The 24,163-nt window shown below is 45.3% G+C and overlaps 1 protein-coding gene across 1 annotated transcript in view; it reads left to right on the top strand.

Moving 5' to 3' along the window:
* Positions 1-21,916, top strand: part of CREG2 (cellular repressor of E1A stimulated genes 2) — a gene marked incomplete at its 5' end in the record, with an annotated part of 38,779 nt that extends 16,863 nt beyond the window's left edge. Inside the window, 2 exons of the mRNA XM_079721039.1 lie at positions 18,095-18,208; positions 21,090-21,916. Of these exons, the coding sequence (XP_079577165.1) occupies positions 18,095-18,208; positions 21,090-21,237 (262 nt within the window). The 3' untranslated portion in view covers positions 21,238-21,916. The remainder of the gene's footprint in view (positions 1-18,094; positions 18,209-21,089) is intronic.
* Between the last annotated feature and the right edge of the window lie 2,247 nt (positions 21,917-24,163).

The following is a 24,163-nucleotide window of genomic DNA, read 5'->3' as shown; positions in this document are numbered from 1 at the left end:
AAATCTACAAAAATACAGAAACGTTGTCTGTTTTAAGTTGTTCAAATATAACTTCCGTCGTGTGAGTTGCACTGAGATAGAAGCAAGACATGAAATCTGTTTTAAATTCATACAGGTGCAGGCTGGCAGTCTGTTGCAATAAAACATCCATTTCAGCATCTACTGTGTAGTGAACTGTGCTAAGCAGCGTTAGGCACAGAGATAAAAGGCAATAGTAGCCCCCTCCCACCTTTGAGAGGAGGAAAAGGATGTAAGACACACGTGGAAATCCTTCTAGAACAAGCTGAGCGTGGTAAATCCTCTAGGAGACGTTGGCCTGGAAATGGTTGATGGGTAGAGTCTCTCATGAAGGAGGCTTGGCATCTTCACTCTCTCTGCTCTCCCTTCTGTACCCCATCCACTCCCAAACACTGCACTTACATGCCAGGGACTCCCAAGCTTATATTCCCAGCTGAGACCTCTCATCTGAGTTCCAGACCCCAAATCCAGCTGCTTCCTGGACATCTCCACTTGGACATCTCAAGGACCCCTTGAGCTCAGCCTCTTCCTCCTTCCCCAGAGGGCTCCTCGTCCTGGGCTCCCCATCCACTTGGCTGTTCAGAGCAGACCCTTGGGTACCACCATTCGCTTCTTCTCCTTCTTACACAACCAGTCAGCTTGGTCCAACTGGTCTACCTCCCAGACCTCTCCCCCCAGTTGACTACTTCTCTCCAGCTTGCTTCTCCCCACCCCCTGGCCCAAGACTCTACTGTTGCTCACCTGGACTCTTTAAATACTCCTGACCAGTGTCCCTGGATGCCTGTTTGCCCCTTTCCAACCCACTTTCCATCCTAAAACTGGAGATATCTTTTCAAAAAGCACATCTCATCATTCCATTACCCTGCTTAAAATTCTTCAGTGTTTTCCCATTGCTCTTAGGATGAAATTTTAACATCTTAACATGGCCTCTGCGGCCTCTGTGGTCCACCGCTGGCAGTGCCAGTGTCTGTAGCATCACCCTTCCCCTTTGTCTTTGTGCTGGCCTCAGTGGTCTTTTGGCTCTTTTCTGCCTGGGGACCTTTGCCCTTGCTCTTCCTTCTATCTACGCTGATTTCCCTGCCTTTACCTAACTAATTCCCACTCATTTCCTAGGTTTCTGGGTTGATGTTATAACATGGAAGCCTGCCTGTGTTTTGAGGGTCAGGAAACATAGGCAAGTTTCCATGTTATAGCAGCAAGTGAATAAATCATGAATTGTGGAGCAGGCTGTCTAACATCTGCCCCTCCTGCTAGAATGTAAGTCCCATGAGGGCCAGGACTGTGTCCTTCTGACTCTCCACCAGCCCCAGAGCCTTGAACATAATGAGGCTACGTTCAACTAATGTTTACTGTGTGAATATATGGAATATTTGAGTTAGGCCTTGAGGGATGGTATATAGTTTTCTATTGCTGCTGTGATAAATTGCCTCAAATTTGTGGTTCAAAACCACACAGATTTATTCTCTTACAGTCCTGGAGATTAGAAATCTGAAATGAGTCTTATGGAGCTACAGTCAAGGTGTTGGCAGGGCTGGTTCCCCCTGGAGGCTCTGAGAGGAGAATTTGTTTCCTTGCCGTTTTCACCTCCTAGAGGCCACCCGCATCTCTTGGCATCTGGCCCCTTCCTTGCATCATCTAACCTGTCGATCCCGTTTCCTGGATCCTACGGCTCTGATTTTCCACCTCCCTGTCTAAGGACCCTTGTGATTTCATTGGGCCCACCGGATAATCCAGGATACTCTTCCCATATCAAGTTCCTTCACTTAATCATATCTGTAAAGTCCATGTTGCCATACAAGGTAACAGTCACACATTCTGGGCACTAGGACATGGACATCTTTGTGGGGAGACCTTATTCAACCCACCACAGATGGATGTACCAGTCTCAGTGCATTTGCAAGTGTAGGTAGAGACATGGTAATTTATTCTAATGTATGCTAAGGCACTCATTGGTATTTTGGGGGAGCCGTGATTGTTCTTATTTATAATATACATGTTTTTCAAATATAGATATTAAAATGACTCAAACACGTGTGATAGTCCATCAACGAATGTTAATTTTAATATATTCTTAGCATGGCAAAATGATAGAGAAAGGTGAAAACTGCAGAGAAGAGGGTTATAAGTTGAGCAGTCTGCTTAATCGTGACCTGTCAGAGTGAACTGTTCTTAGCATCCCTGCCCCTCTCCTGCCCAGAAGTGGGCCTAGTTCCCCCTTTCGCCTGTCTTGTCCCTTTGTGTATGACTGCCTGGGGTTTACTGAATCATAAGATTTGATGCTGCATAAGAGAAAATCCGAGCCCAAGATGCGTGCAGAAATGTAGCACTCTGTCCTGTAAAGACATATGGCCAAGGCTTCCACATGACGCAAACTTCATTCCAAGAAACTCAGAGAAGCCATGGATAAGAGCATTGAACTGAAGAGTGAAAAAGGCATCAACACAGCATGAACATGGACCAATTTGTTCAGAGTCTCAAAAACCAGAAGCTGGGAGGGTCTGCAGATGAACCCCAAATAACTTTCGTAGTTATTCCAGAACAGACCATCTTTTAAAATGGTTGTGCACCCAAAAATGAGAAGAAGCAACCAGCTAGAGGCAATAGAAGTTGGGGAGGCTGGCACGACGAAAAGGCCATCCCTTTCTCTGATAAATTTATTACTAGGTGATAAGTCAGGAAGACAATTGTCTCTTCACTGCATGTGGATTTCCCTGAGGCCCTTGGCAGGAAGCCTGAGTGATATGTTCTTGTCGACAAGGTAGAATAATATGAACAAGGGATCTTAGTGCTGGGTAGGCTTCTGTCTCTCACGTGTAATACATTTGTTTCTCTTACACCTCATTTCACAAAGATGTGAAACTGTGGATGGATGGATGACTGGCTGGAGCCCCGAAGGTGTTGGTAGGGGGGACTTCCCTGGTGGTGCAGTGGTTGAGAGTCCGCCTGCCGATGCAGGGGATACGGGTTTGTGCCCCGGTCCGGGAAGATCCCACATGCTGCGGAGCGGCTGGGCCCGTGAGCCATGGCCGCTGGGCCTGCGCGTCCGGAGCCAGTGCTCCGCAACAGGAGAGGCCACAACAGTGAGAGGCCCGCGTACCGCAAAAAAAAAAAAAAAAAAAAAAAAAAAGGAAGGGGTTTAATCTGAGCGCTGAGGAGGATGTTTCTGGTTCCTTGGCCATTTACAGCCCCTGGAAAGTGGTGGGAACCTGGGATGCCAGTGGAAGGGTCCTGGGTTGAACCAACTGGGAGCTTGAGACACTGAATCCTGTTTGAGAGACACAGAAAAATTGTCAAGAGAAGCCAGAGCCACAGCCAGGAAAATGGTGCCAAGAAGGAAAGAGAAAACTGGGGAGGGGAATTAACTGGGACAGTGTGAGGCATTATACTGGTACGCCATAAAATAAAATTAGAATCAAATCAAATTTAATATAAACATTTAGATGAAGTAACATAACATAACACAACACAACACAACATACATGCGCTTCCCCGGCAGGATGGAGTACGGAGTGGCGGACGGGACCTACTCTACTTTGTGAACCTTCTGCTCGAGCAATGAGGTCCATCCTGGATACTAAAGTTTAACAAGAATATTGACAATCTAGCAAGTCTGAAAGCAGCCAGACTGAAACAAGTCTTGAGAAATAGCTAAGTGCTTTCTGCACATGTCTGAAAGGCCAGGCCAGAAAATGGCAGCTCTCTTTGTTCTGATGTCGCCCTGGAGGTGGAAGCAGAACAGGTGGGTGGAAGCCACAGAGGCCTCACGGTTTCCTCTCCACTGCCACCCTCTTCTTACCTTCAGCATCGTGCAGACGGTCCATCCTACACCCTCGCTTCTCCAGCCAGGTTTTCACTTCCGCGGCCACACCCAGATCCGGTAGCACACGCCCCACGTCCGAATCTCTATTCTCAGCATCCTACCCCAGGCCCTTCTCGCCTGAGTCACCCCTCTGCAGCGTGCCTGGACCACATGGAGCCCAGCATCCTCTGCCCCGTCACCGTCTCATCTCACCACGGTCGGCGCCTCCTGGCTCCCTCCCCCTTCGCCCAGCTCAGAGGCCAGGGTCTGTCTTTATGACCCACCGCCCAAGACCACCTGCAAGTTCTCTGCTCCTCTCCCCGTGAAGCACCCCTGGCTACATCCAACCCCGTTCAACCCTGATCGCTCCTCCTCTTGTCCTGCACGCAGGAGGCTCCGAGTTACAGGAACAAATCACACTGCCAGGCTGACTCTCCCACTTTAAATTCATGAACAAAATCTTCCCATGCATTCCAACATCACTGGAAGATCCTCCATCTCCCACCAAGGCTCCTTTCCCACCCTCAGGTTCACACCTACTCCCTGCTTTTCAGACCAAATCTTATCATCCCCTCCAGTCTCTCTGGGTTGCAGGTGGCACCCACATTTCTTTGACAAAATGCAAAAGCCTCTGAGCCTCTCTCCTCTCCCTCCACTAGTCTGTAAATGTACCTGTGTCTGTGCCAGTGGGTCTCAAACAGAAGTGGGGGGACCCCTCCCCAGGGACATATGGCAATGTCTGGAGATGTTTTTGGTTGTTACAACTTGGGGAAGGAGGGTGCTACTGCAATCCCATGGGTGGAGCCCAGAGGCGCTCCTAAATATTCTACAATGCACAGGACGCCCCCAGCGCAATGAACTGCCCAGCCTCAAGTGTCAATAGCACCGAAGTGAGAAACTGCTCTATACCAGCTGTCCTTCACTTACTAAGACAAAGCAGCACATCACTGTGTGTTCCCAAGTCAGGTCGGCTGCTCGCTGCTCAAAAATCAATACTCGGGAGAGACAAATGTTGGTAGAAAGGAAAGTTGCTTTTCAGCAGGATGCCAGCAATCTGGGGAGATGGTGGACTCCGTGTCCCCCAAAAACCATCTCCGAAGACTCTGCTCGGCCATGAACGTTTTTAAAGGGAAAAAAGGGAAGTAATCTCAGTTAATCATTGAGATAGGGCATCAGAGTGGTGCCACGCCCCACTGTGTGCAGGCTTGTCGACTTCCTGTGCTCTTTCTTTAGATGCTATCTTGTTCACACAGTTTGTTTGTGAGATTACTGAAGGGGAAGCTGGGGAAGAGATCTGGTCCTCTGTTAATGACTTCTTTATTTCCACTTCTTTGACCTACGGAAAGAGCCAACAGATTAGGCGAGGCATTGTATGATCAAACGTTTGAAAGGTGTGCTAGGCCCGGAGATGAGTAGAGCGTGGGGGCGCCTGGTTTGAGGTTAGTTTCGAGATAAAAGGGCCTCCTGCAAAGAGCTCTTTCCTGCAGAGCTGCTTGCATGGGGGTTCTGCTGTGTTTTGGGTGGCACAGTTCATTGTGCAAGAAAGTCCCATGCATCACGGGACATTTCTTCAGATTCCCGGTCCCTGCCCGCTAAATGCAAGTAGAGCCCTCAGCCCAGTCACCGGGACAAAGGTGCTCCACAGATTTCCCAGTTTCCCTTCCGGGAAGAAACACTTCCTGGCTGAGAACCACTGTACATGGATCGGATGGTGATTGACATTGTATCCCTGTCACTCGGGGACTGCATGAAACAAATTTTTTTGGATTGCATGAAACAAATTTTTTTTCTCTATTTTAAAGAATCAAAACAAAGTTGAATATTTTAATGTCATTCACCCAGTATGTCTATGTGTATTGGCTTAACTTCCTAAATCCAAAAAGAACATACTGTCTGCTTTTCTCTAACATTTTTCTTTACCACTGAACACAGATACATCAAAATAAGACAGACCTTTAAATGTATCGTACTAACCAACAAGACATAAAGTGTTTGGGAAGGTTGAATGTCAATTTATTAGAAAAATGCATCCCTTGTGAAGCTCTTAGAAAATTGTAGCTCATAAAAATGTGAGTATAAAAAAAACTGTAGCAAAAGGAGGATTACTTATCTTAAAGGGTTGCTCAAAGAAAGCAATCTTCTCCCGTAATTGGAAGTCATTTAAGCGCTCAACCACTGTCTCATTGTTTCCTTTATAGCCCCTGGGTCATCTAATCCACTTTTTTACCCACAAGGTGCTAGAGCTGACTGTTCTTTTATTTAATAGCATTCTGGAACCCCGGTATGAATGGGCCCATGCTTTGACACAGTATTGCCTTTTGGGTCTCTGCCTGTGGGCGTGAAGTCCTCTCCCTGTAAAAGAACAGACTCTTTTTATCTTTTGGTCCCTTAGTCCCCTGGCTTAAACTATCAAATTCTATATTAGATTCTGTTGGAGGAGGGACTTCCCCTTGGTGGTCCAGTGGCTAAGACTCCACGCTCCCAATGCAGGGGGCCCAGGTTCGATCCTGGTCAGGGAACTAGATCCCTTGTGCTGCAACTAAGACCCAGCACAGCCTAAATAAATAAATATTAAAGAAAAAAAAAAAAGAAAGAAAGTGGCCCCATCTCTTCATACACTTGCAAATAAAATCCTAATCTCGTACGGTTACAACCAGATCAGTTTGGTTACCCAGAGAAAAATAAGGCCATGACATAGAATTGAAGGCCAACAAAAGTTATAAAATCAATATCCCTTAGATTAGCTAGTTGAAAGCACATTTTGTTCTAGGATGATTCAAAGTGTTATTTTATTCATGATAATAATTTACTTCCTTTCAGAATTCCATGGAGAGATAGTAGATCATTATTTATTTTATACTGAATATAGACTATGAAGATTAAAAATAGCTCATGAATAAAGAAAATAGAAACCCTATATGTGAGATTTTATGTAATTAAGGTAACAATTCCTTGAAGAGATCATGGTCTGTTATGTAAATACGTGTAATTACGATAATTTCAAAAGCCGTGTTATTTACTCAGTAGTTTAACAGGTCCTTCACAAAACAGTCACTTTCAGAACTCAGGAGGGGTATAGCAATACTTGCCAAAAGAATGAGGATGAATATTTCAAGTGAATTTAAAATGTATTTTTATAAGACAGACTTAAGAGTTTAAAGATATTTTTACACTATTTTTACTTTCATGCAAAAAAAGTACTCCTATAGTATATTACCCAAGATCAGGTATGGCATACATGAAGACTGGTGTGGATGAATGGTCAGAATGAATTGGTGGTGTTCTCATAAGCTTTTCTGAGTCATAGTTGTTTTTTCCTTGGTGTTCAAGGGCCCATGATAGGAGGTATATGAATGTTATAACCAAAGATCTAAATTTTCAGGAAGAAGGAAATCATCAGCTGTCCATTCATTCAATGAATATATATATATTTTTTAATGCTTGGCTTGCTTATTTATTTATTTGTTTGTTTGTTTGTTTTTATGGCTGTGTTGGGTCTTCGTTTCCGTGCGAGGGCTTTCTCTAGTTTTGGCAAGCGGGGGCCACTCTTCATCGCGGTGCGCGGGCCTCTCATTGTTGCAGCCTCTCTTGTTGCGGAGCACAGGCTCCAGACACGCAGGCTCAGTAGTTGTGGCTCACAGGCCTTGTCGCTCTGCGGCATGTGGGATCCTCCCAGACCAGGGCTCGAACCCACGTCCCCCGCATTAGCAGGCAGACTCCCAACCACTGCGCCACCAGGGAAACCCCCATTCAATGAATATTTATTCAGGACAAAAAATGTGCTATCCATGGGACTAAGTTTTCGGGACCACAAAGGTGAATGAAGCACATGTTCTACCATTACATTCCACCCGTCAGGCAGAGGTAGACAAATAAATAAGTGTGTGAAATTAAGTCCTAAGGGTCATTATATTGCACTGTTCCTGGGGAGTCATTGGCATTGTTGTAAAATGTGGAATATTTTACAAGTATTCCATGTGTTATGATAGAAATATATATAGGGCACAAGTTTATATGAGTGGTGGAGCAAAATTACTTGGAATGAGCTAAGTTTTAATATGTTTATTAGGCAACCAGTGATAGGTGAGTATGTGCGTGCACACACACGTGAACATGCATATGCGTGTTCATGCATGTGGAGGGTTCATCATTCTAGGAATATAGAATGGTGTGAGAAAGGCTGGGAGGTTTGAATCTTGGTGTAAAAGTAATTGTTTATGTCCAGAGGGCTGCAAAGGATAAGGCCAGGAAAAAAGACAAATATCTGACCATTAGAAACATTTTGTACCGTATTTTCAGATTTTGGTTGTGCTTGTATAAGTAGAGGGGTATTAAAAGTACATGAAATTAGACGGTGACAATTTTTTATTTTAGAAAGATGACTCTAGCAATAATGTAAAGGAAACCATGCCATCAATATATGAATAATAAATTAATAATAACCAAAAAAATGATTCTGTTGGAGGAAAAATTAAAATAAAAAGGTTAAAAATAAGTTCCAGGCTGGGGTGTGCAAGCATTCCCCCTAGCAGAGGCCACACAGAGCAGCAGCACGATGTAATGAACACAGCCAGGGACCAGGGCAGGCAGAGGGCAGTTCCTAGACAGCTTCCGCCACTTTCTAGAGGGTCCTCAAGCTGGTAAGTCATCCTCTGGGTTCTCCAGGTGACCACCTGAGCAGACCAGGCTTTTCTGGTCCTGCCCTTGAGACAGAAGTCCTTTTGGGTCACTAGCTGCCCATCTGGCAGAGTGCATGTGGCAGGCTCTGAGGACAAGTGGGAAGGAGAGCCATGCCCAAAAGAACGTCCCCTAACCTGAAAGAGACATGGAAACAGTGCAGCCGAAGGCCCTCAGCCCCTAGGGGCAGCCCTTCCAGCAGCACACAGGTAAAATAACCAAATTCTCACCAACCGCGGAAGGCAGAAAGCCCGCCCGGACATTTCCAAGGAACCCAGAGAGGTGCTGATGACGCAGGTGGGGACCATCACCGCCCCCCCACCCCCCGCCGTTCTCCCTTCCCCCTCCTCAGCCACATCTGGATGTCTTACCACCACACCTGGTGGCTTCTCTCCTTTGCCATGCAGGGACACTGGGTATAACAGACTTTCACTAGGGTCTGGGGGAATAGTGGGAGGGGTGCCTAGGGTTGTCGGGTGAAAGACAGGATTCCCAGTCAAATGTGAATTTCAGATAAACAAATACACTTTTAGTATAAGCATGTCCCAAATACTGTCTGGGACATCTTATACTGAAAAAAAAAATTTGTTGTTTATCTAAAATTCAAAGGTAACTGGGCATCTGTATTGATACCTCCTACGTCTGGCAACTCCAGGTACAGCACTGGACAGCAGCCACATCGCGGGGCATCCCTGCACCATCACTGGCCACCCCTCATCACAAGGATGGAGGACACCCCTGCCACATGGCTGGGTATCCCCTCCAAAGTCCAGGCCTCCTCCCACTGCCTTTCTTCTCTTCTCTGAGTCTCAGCGACCTCCCCAAACACACACAGCAAGACAAAACCTTCTGTGTCTTCTGCCTGTACCAGAATTCAAAACGCAGTAACCTCGGGGAGGCATCTCACACACTCAGCTCCCTTTCTCTCCCTGCAAACACTGGCCTGGGTGCCCTGAGGAGGGGGGCCTGGCCTTGCCTTGATATGCCCACTAATATGCTTTCCTAAACCAAAGAGCAGCCCGTCCTGAGATGAATTTGCTTCCCTCCGTTACCATCACCACCTCAACCCCAATCACACAGAGATGCACAAATACAAAATCAGCTGCTGTCACTGTTTCCTGAATAGTGATTTTTGTCTTGCCCCATTAGAAGTCAAGGAATGGAGTTCAGCTAGAATCAGAGGCCAGGAAATAGCAGATGGTGTCTCAGACTAGGGGGACTGTGCACATGCTAAACAGGAAACAAGAAGAATACAGACAGACTCAGGAGGTTCAAGGAGATGGGGCAGGACTTCCTTTGTGCCAGGGCTTCTCACATCCCCAGGCTGGGGATGGGCCCCTGAAGGCCCTGGGCTAGTCCAGGAAGAGCAAGGCCACACAAGGGTTCCAGACTTTGCACCAGCAAGAGCTCTTTCATTACCTTGCTCTATAATCCATGTAATATGAAACACTTTTGTCTAAAGAACAGATAACGTTTTAAAATAATTTATTTCACCATCTTTATTTTTTTATTTTTAAATAAATTTATGTATTTATTTATTTTTGGCTGCGTTGGGTCTTCGTTGCTGCGTGCGGGCTTTCTCTAGTTGTGGCGAGCAAGGGCTACTCTTTGTTGCGGTGCACAGGCTTCTCATTGCAGTGGCTTCACTTGTTGTGGAGCATGGGCTCTAGGCACGCAGGCTCAGTAGTTATGGCACACAGGCTCAGTAGTTGTGGCTCGCGAGTTCTAGAGCGCAGGCTCAGCGGTTGTAGCTCACAGGTTCTAGAGCGCAAGCTCAGTAGTTGTGGCGCACGGGCTTAGTTGCTCCGTGGCATGTGGGATCTTCCTGGACCAGGGCTCGAACCGGTGTTCCCTGCATTGGCAGGCGGATTCTTAACCACTGTGCCACCAGGGAAGTCCCTCACCATCTTTATTACTCAAAGATATACATATGCAAATCAGAGCTTCTGATCAGCATGTTATAATTATTTTTCCCTCGCTGTTTCCAAAGTGATTCAGTTCCAACCAAAAACAGAGAAACTGAATATTTTTACATGGGTCAAAGACTGTGAAGACTCTAAGGTTTTACCCTATTTGCCAGCAAGCTCACCTGGTTCATTCTAAGTAACGAGTCAGCCTGCCGTGGTTCACGGATGGGGGCAGAAGACACAAGCCTCCTGGGTCAGAGGCAAAGGACTTTGTTACCCCAGCAATGGCAGCAGCCAGAGCATCAGCAGTTTATAGTGGGATTTCCCCCGAGCCCTAGTTCCCCCAGGGGGATGTGAAGAGGGCCAGGGGTCATCTGCACACACGGTGGCTTGCATTACGGGAGAGGAACCCTGAGCCTAGAGAACCAAAATCTGTACAGTGGAGGCAAGCCTGCTGCCCCTAAAGGAAGCCCATTCTGCACCCCTCTGGACAGGCCGCCGCCCCATGGGGAGATGCTCTGTCTTCCAAAGCTGTTGGCTCTGTAAACATCTTTGTGAAAAGATAGTTCAGAGCCAAGGGAGCTAGTCCTATGCTTACAAGACGTTCAGAAACACGAGAGACCATGGAAAACTGCTTCCTAATACATGGTAGATACAGCCTTATCTCAAGGAAATATATAAATGTGCAAATATTTTAAAAATACAGGCCAGGGACTTTCCTGGTGGTGCAGTGGTTAAGAATCCGCCTGCCAATGCAGGGGACACGGGTTCGAGCCCTGGTCTGGGAAGATCCCATATGCCGCAGAGCAGCTAAGCCCACGAGCCACAACTACTGAAGCCCACGCACCTAGAGCCCGTGCTCCACAACAAAAGAAGCCACAGCTATGAGAAGCCCGCGCACTGCAACGAGGAGTAGCCCCCGCTCGCCACAACTAGAGAAAGCCTACGCGCAGCAACGAAGACCCAATGCAGCCATAAATAAATAAATTGAGTAAGTGTAAGTAAGTAAGTAATTTTTAAAAAATACAGGCCAGGACTTCCCTAGCAGTCCAGCGGTTAAGACTCCAGGCTTCCAATGCAGTGGGCACAGGTTTGATCCTGGTCAGGGAACTAAGATCCCACCTGTGGCTCGGCAAAAAAATTAAAAAAAAAACAAAACAGGCTGTCTTTGCTTCTCATGGATTGTTACTAATAGCATCCAACGTTAGCTGGACATGCCTCAACCATATGATCCAGTCCAAGAACAGAGACAGAGCTCCTGAAACTTGAAGCCCTTCTATAGCGAGGAACCTCTCAGTGGCAAGAAATAGAAAAATAAGCTCAGATGTGCTTGGAGAATTAAGGAAGCTGATTAGTTGACATATTTGAAAAGTCCAGAGGAAGGCTTTTCTTAGGAGCTCTGCAAGGTCAGCCCAAATGAGATTTTCCCATCCCTCCTCACTGCCTTCTCCAGTGTCTGCTGCATTTTAAGGGCCGCATCCTCCCACCCCTGCCCGTCCTCCACCTGTGATCCCCTGTGGCTGCCAGCCACTTCCGGGTACACGTGCTCCGTTTATGTCCAGCAACAGCGAGCATCTCTCCAGTTAGACTCCAAAGGAGAGGGAGGGGTTGCCATTCCAGAAGTCCCCAGCAAGTAGCTCCTTGAGCTTTAATGAGCAAACTTGCTCTTGTGCCCATCCCTGAGTCCGTCACTATGGCCAGAGGATGGAATTGGCTGGTTGGCTTGGGCAATCCCAGCTCTCAGGATCCAGGGATGGAATAGGGTTCCCTGAAGCCGTGTGAGGAGGAAGTGGATGCCTAAACAATATTCCACGTGCATTGCCAAGAGGAGGGGGGATTTTTTTTTTTTTTACTTTACGTATAGTTGATTTACAATATTATGTTAGTTTCAGGTGTACAGCAAAGTGATTCAGTTATACATATATATGTATATATCTATATTCTTTTTTTTCAATTCTTTTTCATTATAGCTTATTACAGGATATTGGGGAATGTCTTCTACAGCAGCTGTTCATCAAAGCACGCTCTCATAAATCAAGAGCCGTGGATCAGGGTCCTGGGGTACACAGCATCCTCCTACCTGGTTGCTGTGCACTGGCTGGCCGTTTGGGAGCAGCAGGTGCGGTAACCTCAGGTGTGTTGCACTCACGTGGCTCAGGATAGGATTGGAGTCCAACTTCCCTCCGATGGTGTATTAGTTTTTTTGTTTGTTTGTTTTTTGTTTTGGGGTTTTTTTAAACTTATTTATTTATTTATTTTTTGGCTGAGTTGTGTCTTCGTTGCTGCATGCAGGCTTTCTCTAGTTGTGGCGAGCAGGGGCTACTCTTCGTTGCGGTGCACAGGCTGCTCATTGTGGTGGCTTCTCTTGTTGCGGAGCACAGGCTCCAGACGCGCAGGCTCAGTAGTTGTGGCACACGGGCCTAGTCGCTCCGCGGCATGTGGGATCTTCCTGGACCAGGGCTTGAACCCGCATCCTCTGCATTGGCAGGTGGATTCTTACCCACTGCACCACCAGGGAAGCCCCAGTGTATTAGTTTTCTAATGCTGCTGTACCAAAGCACCACAACTTCGCGGCCCAAAACAACACAAATGTATTATGTCATAGTTTCGGAGGGCAGAAGTCCAAACAGGTCTTCCTGGGCTAAAACCAAGGTGTCCTTTGTGGAGGCTCTAGGGGAAAATCCATTCTCTTGCCTTTTCCAGCTTCTAGAGGCTGCCTGCACCACTGGGCTCTGGCCCCCTCCCATATTCAAAGCCAGCTATGGCCAGGAGAGTCGTTTTCCCATCATATCACCCCAACACTCTCTTTTGCCTCCCTCTTCCACTTTTTTTTTTTTTTTTTTTTTGGTACGCGGGCCTCTCACTGTTGTGGCCTCTCCCATTGCGGAGCACAGGCTCCAGACGCACAGGCTCAGCGGCCATGGGTCACGGGCCCAGCCGCTCTGCGGCATGTGGGATCCTCCCGGACCGGGGCACGAACCCGTGTCCCCTGCATCAGCAGGTGGACTCAACCACTGCGCCACCAGGGAAGCCCCCTCTTCCACTTTTAAGGACCTTTATGATCGCATTGAGCCCAGGTGCGTAATCCAGGCCAGCTGACTGGCAACCTTAATTCCCCTTGGCCGTGAAAGGTAACACAGTCACAAGTTCCAGAGGTTAGTATGTGGACATCTTTGAGGGGCTGTTATTCTCAAAAAGGATAAAGCTTTCTGTTTACCTATTTAAATACATAATCTTCTTTCTAGTCTTTGTAATCTCCACCACTGGAGAAGCAAAATGCCCCCTTCTTAAATGTAATGTGTTCTTCTATCATGACTTACTTATGAATCCTAATTTCATTGCTTTCATGATGGAGCCATTTTATGAAAAAAATTGGCTTTAATAGCAAACAAATAAATTGGGTACAACTGATGACAGTCTCATCTGGTTATCTGTATGTTTAGTTCCCATTTACTATTTTTACTTATTTTCTCCAATCCATCTCAGGTTTTTTACAAAATTCAGTGTTGATTCAGTGTTTACAGTTGTGTAGAGTGCCTCCCGTCATTCTTTCATCTTTGAAAAATTCACAATTCAGCAACTACATTTTTGCAGCGTCAAAACCTCAGCAGCCTGTAACACTTTCAAATGGTACACGGTGTTCCGACGTGGAGCATTTCACCTGAATATGTGGGCATGTCCACTCTTTCTCTTATTATGACTCAACAGAGTGTATAATAAAGAAAAACTTGTAGGCAGGTGAAAACAAGTCCCTTAAGTATAAGCAAAACATATGTTTTGCTTAACAAATGTACCTTTCTTTAATGTTATAATGGACGGGAATGAGTTCTGATGAGTCATGCCTCCTGGAAGCAGCCGTTTTGTGATACACACCATCTGTGAAAAGAGCATGTGCAGAGTCTGCTTGGTCACCTGTGTGGGAGTCCCAAGACCACCCCCAGGCTCAGTGATTCGCTGGAAGGACTCACAGGACTCAAGAGCTCATGGTCTTTTCCAGTGAAAGGATACAGATCAAGGTCATCAAGGGCAAAATGCACATGGGGCGCAGTCCAGGAAAATCCAGGCCCAAGCTCTAGGAAGGAGACCCTTCCCACTGGAATCATACAGGGACACACTTGGTGCTCCCAGAAATGATGTGTGACAACAGGTGCAAGGTATTGCCAACCAGAGAAACTCACCTGAGCCTTGGTATCCAGGGTTTTTACTGGAATCCAGTCACATGGCAATTATAGCATCTGCATGATTGATCTTAGCTACTCAGACTCAGGGCCCAAGAGGTTAAGCTGACCCAGCATGGCCCAGGGTCTCAGGCACAAAAACACTCTGGTGAAGCAGGAAATTTCAAGGGCTCAGAGGTATCTTCTAGGAGCCAGCCAAGGGCCAGTCCTCCTGAAGACAGGCCTTTCTTTGGAATGTGCAGGGTTTGGACAGCCCCAGTCTGCTGAGTTACCCCTTGACTGCCCACCAGGAGATAGTGTTATGTGACCATTACTTTTTTGTCTTTTTTCAGCTTTATTGGGGTATAATTGGCAAATAAAATTATAAGATATTTAAAGCACACACCACGATAATTTGATATACGTGTACATGATGAAAAGATTCCCACCATCTAGTTAATCGCCGTTTGCCTTTTGTGTGAGAACATTTAAGTTCTCTCCTCTTAGAAAATTTCAACTATACAGTACAGTGTTATTAACAAGAGTCACCATGTTACGCATTAGATTCTCAGACTTTTTCATCTTATAGCTGCAAGTTTGTACCTTTTCACCAAACTCTCCCTATCTGCCCCCCAGCCCCTGCTGGAAACTACTTTTCTGCATTACATATGTAATATTCAAAGAATATGGAAGTATATAAAATAAAAAGGGGCTTCTCCCCCTACACCTCGAGCCCCTCAAATCCCCTTCTTGAAATAACCAAAGTTATATCTTAGAATATATCCTTCCAAGAACATTTTCTAAGCATATATATATATATATATATATATATATATATATATACACACACACACACACACACAGATACACACACACACACACACACATATAGTTTTAGGATTACTTTTTTTAACGGGGTCCTACTGCATGTATTGTTCTTCAGCTAACTTTTTACTTATATCTTTCTCATGGCCACCTATAGCTCTATCTCATTCTCTTTAAAGGTTGTATTTCATACTGTTGATAAAACAATTTATTTATGTTCTCCCACTGCTGAGCATTTTGGTTACTTCCCATTTTTTGTCGTTTTCTTTTTTATTAATTTTTATTTATTTTATTTATTTATTTTTGGCTGCATTGGGTCTTTGTTGCTGCACGCGGGCTTTCCCTAGTTGTGGCGAGCAAGGGCTACTCTTCATTGCAGTGCGCGGGCTTCTCATTGCGATGGCTTCTCTTGTTGTGGAGAATGGGCTCTAGGCATACGGGCTTTGGTAATTGTGGAACATGGGCTCAGTAGTTGCGGCTTGCAGGCTGTAGAGCACAGGCTCAGTAGTTGTGGTGCACAGGCTTAGTTGCTCCACAGCATGTGAGATCTTCCTGGACCAGGGCTCGAACCCGTGTCCCCTGCATTGGCAGGCAGATTCTTAACTGCTGCGCCACCAGGGAAGCCTGGTTACTTCCCATTTTTGCCATCATAAATGATGCTGTAACAGATATCTCTGCACATACTCTTTTTTTGTCATGTGATACTTTTTTTTTTTTACCCCTAAGGTGAACTTTTTTCTTCCCCCTAAGCTGAGCTTTTGAGAAAGCATTCACCAAAAATTAAAATGTTATTAAACATGATATCTAAGAGTCCACAATCAGATAATAAGAGAGAGAATCCATAAATATTGAGGACTCATAGAATCCAGGAGTTGAAGGAGATGGTCAGTCTGGGATACACCCAGATACAAGTGCTAGGCTGCCAGGTGGCTGCCTTCCTGCTTGAGGCCAGAGGACCTGGGCTCCGACAGGCCCTGCAAGCTCCATGGCCCGGGACAAGTCACTTAGCCTACCTGAATCGCATTCTCCTCATCTCTAAAACAAGGTCAGTCATCCCACCTACCTCCTGGGGTCGTCATGAAGATGAAACAAAATGAGGTGATGTACAGCCACACACAAAACGAGGCGATGTACAGACACATCTTGTTGCCCCATCCTGGAACCACCTTCCCAAGCACATATGGAGAGATTGTGAAATGCGTAAGGCACCAGCTGTCACCTGGGGGAGGTTTCTCTCCTGGCTTAAGATGAAGCCACGATCTGAAACATGAAGATTCAGATTCTCCCATTTATGCTTCTTCCAGAAATAGGCAGCCTCTCATGATGAGAGGTGGGTGGGAGCTCTCCGTTGCCCTCCCACACTTTCACGGCCAGGTGACTCTTAGAAGGAAAGCACATGTTTATAGAAGAATCCTGGCACCATGGAAACGCTTGTCATACAATGTTATTTCTAACATCCCTTATGTTCAGTAAGGGACCTCTGTGTCTGACGACGGTGATGCCTGAAAGCCTTTACCTTGGCCACTGCTGGATCCAGGCAGATGCACTGCGTTACTCCAGGGGCGCTATTCATAGTATCTCGAGGGGGTGGCACTCCCTAGAGTCACGCAGAGCAGCCACCTGACTCTGGACAGTGGCTCCCTATGGGGGTGTTGCAGAGCCTTGCCCTGGCCTGTGCACTCTCGACTAGAGTACTTCCGGGGCTGTCTGCCACCCGCGAGGATGCACACTGACATCCAGCCTACACAGACACACCTGCCACACTGCCTGTACCAAAGTATCTTAATTTTTTTTTAGTTTATTGAAGTATAGTTGATTTAGAATATTGTGTTAATTTCTGCTGTACAGTAATGTGATTCAAATACACATAGGTATACATTCTTTTTCATATACTTTTCCATTATGGTTTACCACAGGATACTGAATTTAGTCCCCTGTGCTCTACAGTAGGACCTTGTTGTTTATCCATCCCATATATAATAGTTTCCACCTGCTACTCCCAAACTCCCAATCCATCCTCCCCCACCCACCCTCCCCCTTGGCAACCACAAGTCTGTTCTCTATGCCTGTGAGTCTGTTTCTACTTCGTAGATAAGTTCATTTGTGTCATATTTTAGATTCCACATATAAGGGATATCACATGGTATTTGTCTTTCTCTTTCTGACTTACTTCACTTAGTATGATCATCTCTAGCTGCATCCACGTTACTGCAAATGGCATTATTTCATTCTTTTTTATGGCTGAGTAATATTCCACTCTATATATGTACCACATCTTCTTTATCCATTCATCTGTCAATGGACATTTAGGTTGCTTCCATGTCCTGGCTGTTGTGAATAGTACTGCTATGAACATAGGGGTTCATGTCTCTTTATGAATTAGAGTTTTGTCTGGATATATGCCCAGGAGTGAGATTGCAGGATCATATATGCTAAAGTATTTTCAAGTAATTCCAGAAAATGTAAAAACTTGAACAATATAACCAGCAACGTGATCACTATTTTCTTTCTTTTTTTTTTTGTCACGGTGTGCAACTTGTGGGATCTCAGTTCCCCGACCAGGGATCAAACCTGGGCCCTTGGCAGTGAAAGTGCGGAGTCCTAACAACTGGCTCTCCAGGGAACTCCCTTTATTTTTAATAAAATCCTTAGTATGTCCAGCTGTCATTCTATCATCATTTTAATATCTGAAAAATGTCCTTCAAATGCAGAAAAAATATCATCGACCCAGAAGATCCCCGCTGTGCCCGGTTAACGCTCACTGGCCAGATGGTCGCAGTGTCTCCAGAAGAAGTGGAATTTGCCAAGCAAGCCCTGTTTTCAAGGTTGGTATCTGCTTTAAGATTGGTTTGCCCAGAAACATACAGTGTAAGAAGCGGAGGTCGGGGCTGTGCCATTTGATGCCTCTGACGTGATGACATTAATGGTCTGAGCTGTCCTTTGGTGGCAACACTGCCATCTGACGCTGAAAGCCTTGGTCGCCTGAGGTGGCAGCCGAGGCCACGCATGCGACCTTTCAGTGGGCTGTCCGTGCCTTTGGAGAGCGCCCTATGCTGAGGGTTGCAGGCACTGTTCCCTGCATACTTCCAGGCTTTCACAATGGCCCTGCCTTGAAATGGAGATCAAGGGGGCTTTGTAGTCCAGTCAATACAGCAGACATTTCCAGATGTCCACTCTAAGCAGAGCTCGGTGACAGAAGTGACAGCAGTGTTCCTTCATGGGGGCCCCTCATCCCTTTTAGGATGCAGCTTTCTAACTGCCCCCCACCACCTGCTTCCCGAATCGGATGCTCTGGAGGTTACACTCAATCAAAATTTTAAAAGGACATCCCAGGAAATTGGCATGCATGCTGCTAGGGTCAAAATGAGTGACAGAGGAGCCCCGGGAAGCGGGGGAGGAGATCAGCGTTTGCAAAAAGTGAGAAGGGTGGTCCTGCAGGGGTGCTGGAGTCTGTCTCCGTGGGTGAGGAGAGGGTCTGTGCAAGGGGAGGCCTGAGGTGGAAGGTCAGAGCTGGAGTGAGGAGGGGCGAGTATCCACATGGGGTGTGGGCAACAAAAGCTGGCGGATTAGTACTTGTCTAAGTTAGTGGGAGAGTAACATGAAAGCAGGTGGTAAATTAGACAAGCCATCCGCATCCCTATGGAGGTGGGATGATTGTACATACAGGGGAATCATGAAATAAGTAAACATACAGCAAGTCCCCTACATACGAATGAGTTCCCTCTGAGAGTGTGATCCTAAGTCCAATTTGTTAAGTCCAACACAGTTAGCCCAGGTACCCAACTAATACAATTGGCTCTACAGTACTGTACTGTAATAGGTTTATAATACTTTTCACACAAATAATACATAAAAAACAAACACACACAAAAATAAAACATTTTTAAACTGACAGTACAGTGCCTTGAAAAGTCCAGTAGTCCAGTACAGCAGCGGGCATCCAGGGGCTGGCATCGAGTGAACAGGCAAGAAGAGTTACTGCCTGGAGGAGGGGGAGGAGGTGGGAGATGGCACAGCTGAAGGGTCGTCAGCAACAGGAGACGGAGGGCAAGCTGCCATTTCACTCACACCTGACGTTGATGGCACAGGTTCTGGTTCCCTGCTGGATTCAATTGTTCACATCTTTGAAAGTACACAACTTGAAGATTCGTACGTAGGGGACTTAGTGTAGTAATAAGTAAACACAGAGAGAGGAAGCCTGGTTTCTCACCGCCATGGTAGAGAGTTAGCACAGGAGGACACTAGATCAGTCTGGAATTGGATCGGGATTGGACTCATCCACACGGACTTGTGGTTTTCAATATACAGACGGAGAGATAAATGTAGATGCGTGTGTCTGTGTGCTTGTGCGCTTTATTTTCCATCTCAGAGGTCACTCTTTAGTTCTGATTTCTCCTCTTCCATGTTACGATGGGCAGTGAGATGAAGCCAAAGCCTCAGGAGACATTTGCGTTCATTAAATTCATTTCCTATTTTCCACGTCACCGCAGGTAACAGTGTTTCCAAAATTTCCGCTACTGGATAATGTGGGTCCCTTTACCACGCACATCCAACCACCTTATCTTTACCTTCTTTAAACGCTCATGGTCAGTCTCCTAAGGTCCTTCCAGCATCCTACTGCCTGGATCCCAAGCCAGGGCCTCACAGACTAGAATTTGCTGTACCTACGTTCCCCTTTCAGAGGCCAAAATTTGTTCCGGTTATAAATACAAAACTAGTTGGCTTAAAATAACAACGATCATGTTATCATCTCAGCTGCATGAGTGTTTGGAGCATTGGGGCCTCAGATCAGCAACTTACTTTCAAATGGTTTAGGAAAAAAAAAATAGTTCTTTATACCATACTTTCAACCTCTGTGTCAATTTGCAATGATTCCAAAAAATATATATTTTTTAAAAAAGCCATCAACCCTATCACTGCACTGGCATTGTTGCAGATGTTTTTCCCAGTTTACACTTGGTCTTTGAACTTTGTTTATAAATAAAACTTCTATTTTTATGAAGTTTTAAAAAAGTGAGCGCCAGACCCTGCCCTCAAGGATGATGCATGTTTTTAGGCCTACGCCTGAGGGAGAAGGCAAGTCAGAAACAGAGGGTGGAATGTGAGAGCTGTTCCCTGTCCACGCTGGCTGGTTCTCAGCTTGATGCAACAGTTGTAGGCCTCTACAGGAATGGAAATCTTCCCGTGAACAGATGTTTCCCGGACTTAAAATTCAGCAATTTCACATAGAGATGCTTAGAGCCTTTTGTGATGCTTCCTGGTAACAATGGCCCCCGTCCCCTGGGCACTTCCTCTATGCAGGTGCTTTATGTGTCTCGTCATTTGCTGCCCACGCAGCCCTGTGATCTGAGCACCATCCCTCTCACCCCATGTGACTGGGAAGGAGACCGGGCAGGCTTAAGAGAGCAAAGGGCCCATGAGGCATCCCAGCAGCTGAACTGGAGTTCGAACAAAGTTGCCTGGCTCAAGACTTGAGCTGTCTGCCACTCTGTGGTGACAACAGTTTCCTGCCCTCCTAAGGCTGCCCCAGACCTTGACCCTGGCTCCCTGGCTTCCGCCTCTAGCTGGTTTGAGCGGGTCTCAGCCTAAACAAAGCCTGGAGTCTGGAGGGCCCTATGACCTGACCAAGGATACATCTGGCACTGTGCTCTGGAGAGCCCACCCTCTGATGAGAACAGCTTTAATGTGACGTCTTTATTTCTGCAGACACCCAGTTATGAGGAAGTGGCCTCGTCAGTATGAATGGTTCTTTATGAAGATGAAGATAGAACATATCTGGCTTCAGAAATGGTATGGAGGAGTAGCTGACATTTCCAGGGAGGAATATTTCAAAGCAGTTCCAAGAAAGGCCTGATGGAGTGAGAAGAAAGTCCTTGATGTTTGCGTAAAATGAAAACCTTTTGAGCGATGCTGCCAGACAGCAATTGACTGCTGTCTCTTTGTGAAAGGGTTCATTGCAGCCCTGTCAGTCTTACAGCAGAGTGAAGAGTGGGTCACCAGGGACCCCTGTGCTAGCTGGAGATTGAAGTGGCCATTTGCAAATGGCCAAATTACACAGGGACTTCACATAGAGAGTCTGTTTACATGTGTTCAGTCCAGACTCACCTATGTGGGAACACTGTTGGTTATCAAAATGACATGTTGAGACAGTTGCTGTTCCATTCTTTAAAAAAAAGAAAAAAAAAAAAAGAAACCTATGCCTGTATGTACAATGTGGTTGCTTTGTATCGTGAGAGTATGTTTGTTGCTTGTTGTACCCAAAGCAGTGTCCTGGTTCTAAGCTCATTGCAACCACAGAAGAACTAAATACGCATCACACAGCTGCCGTCTTGTGTTTAGAGTGAGGGTGCAGGACTCTTTGTCTATGGGTTACCATCCTGCTACAGAATGGCAAATGCATTATTGAACCCCATTTGCTAGAATATACTGGTCACTCATGAAGCTTTTTTCCCACTGCAACATGACAAACCATGTGAGAACCCCCTGAGTTTGGTGCACAGCCCTATTCTAGGTAATCGGGCCATGGTGGTACATTAAGGGAGGGGCAGCTTCGGCAACAGGCTCCCCAGATCCCCTCTGCTAGTGCTGGGATAGAGGGTCCCCTTCTCTTAGGCATGGGGAGTGCTACTCAGTCTGTGGTGTAGAGAGAGGAGGGGGACAGGGAGAGGCTGGAAAGGAAGGAAAGAAGTCAGTAACTGGAGGCACGCTCCCCACCCAGCCGTGGGCCAGGCCCTTGACGGGGTCATCTCACTGAAGCCTTACAGCCAATGAGATGAATCATCATTGCCACTTACAAGAACACTGAGGCTCAGAGAGGCTAAGTCAACATCCCAGGGTCTGATTCCACCACTCACTGCCCACAATGGCGAGAGTGGTACCTAGACAATTTCCAATTCTAAGAACAAGACAAAAGAGTTACTGGTAGTCATTGACTCAGTAAAATCAGTAAAGCAATCACTAACCTGCCTGTAGATTGGCCACTGTTTTCTACCAAAAAAGAAAACAAGTCTCTGAAATTTGATTCTTATTACAGATTTTAAATTTTCTACAAATTATATGCAGGAGCACCTGCATTGTACCTGTGTACATACCTAAGGCCTACAAGGACCTATGTGTATACTTCCAAGACCTCTTATATTGAAATTTATAAAGGATCTAGCACTACCCAGTTTGCTGCCTTTTTATATGGCTCTAAACCCTCTTTGGTCAGTTAGGTATATTGTATAAATATAAAAATACAACACACAAAATACAGGAAATATACATTTAAAAAATAAATAATAGTGTTATTAATGGTTATACTTTTGTTTAAAAAATTAAGACACGAAGAGAGTTTGAGTTGTCCAAATATTTTTAAGTGCCTGTTACTAAAAGCATAGTAAGATGCACAGAATTCTTTATTTATCAAAAGTTAAATCACGAAAGTGTTCCTTAACAATAGCAATTTCTAATATATAAGAATAAGGTAACTTTGAGGGTATTTCATATTTTCAGAGTTTAAAATTGTTTCTACCCCAATTTGGAGGTAAGAGGGGAAAACTGGAAGAAGAAACCACATACTCCATAAGTCAACCTCAAATTGTAATTCTCTGAACGTCTCTGTGTCCAAGTCCCGTCTGAAAGATAATTTTCCTAACGCTAGTTTTGCTTTTACAATCAGGTTTCACTTAGCTCGTTAAAGCTCACTCAGCTGCCTCAAGGAGCTTTGCAGCTTAACCACTGATGATGCTTATCAGTTATTTATCCAAATTACAGGGAATGGAATCTGAACAGATTGGATGATAAGAGTGTTGAAAAGGCATCTGCTTGAAAGGGAACCCTCTTGCACTGTTGGTGGGAATGTAAATTAATACAGCCACTATGGAGAACAGTATGGAGGTTCCTTAAAAAACTAAAAATAGAATTACCATATGACCCAGCAATCCCACTACTGGGCATATACCCGGAGAAAACCATAATTCAAAAAGACACATGCACCCCAATGTTCGTTGCAGCACTATTTACAGTAGCCAGGTCATGGAAGCAACCTAAATGCCCATGGACAGACGAATGGATAAAGAAGATGTGGTACATATATACAGTGGAATATTACTCAGCCATAAAAAGAAACGAAATTGGGTCATTTGTAGAGACATGGATGGATCTAGAGACTGTCATACAGAGTGAAGCAAGTCAGAAAGAGAAAAACAAATGTCATATATTAGCACATATGTGTGGAACCTAGAAAAATGATACAGATGAACCGGTTTGCAGGGCAGAAATAGAGACACAGATGTAGAGAACAAACGTATGGACACCAAGGGAGGAAAGTAGTGGGTGCATGTGTGTGATGAATTGGGAGATTGGGATTGACATATATACACTAATATGTATAAAATAGATAACTAATTTAAAATAATTTAATTTAAAATAGATATCTATAAAATAGATAACTGATACGAACCTGCTGTATAAAAAATAAAAATTCAAAACAAAACAAAGCAAAAAAAAAAAAAAAAAAGAAAAGGCATCTGTTTGAGAATGATGGACCCCATTCAGGCCAGTAAGTTTTAGCAAATCTCTAGAAATTTACATTGATTAAAATTTTAAAGGCTGTATTGGAAGTTCTGGACATGGCAATAAGGCAATAAAAAGAAATAAAATGCATATGATTGAAAAGTAATAAAAGTATCCCTATTTACAGGTGATGTAACTGTCTACATAGAAAATTCAAAAAAATCTATTCAAAAAAAAAGTAAAACAACTGATTTCAGCAAGGTCTTAGGATACAAGATCAGCAC

The sequence above is a fragment of the Hyperoodon ampullatus genome, assembly GCF_949752795.1.
Source record: "Hyperoodon ampullatus genome assembly, chromosome: 15".
Taxonomy (NCBI): Eukaryota; Metazoa; Chordata; class Mammalia; order Artiodactyla; family Ziphiidae; genus Hyperoodon; species Hyperoodon ampullatus.
Note: the sequence above shows the minus strand (reverse complement) of the source record. Positions and strands in the feature narration are given on the sequence as shown.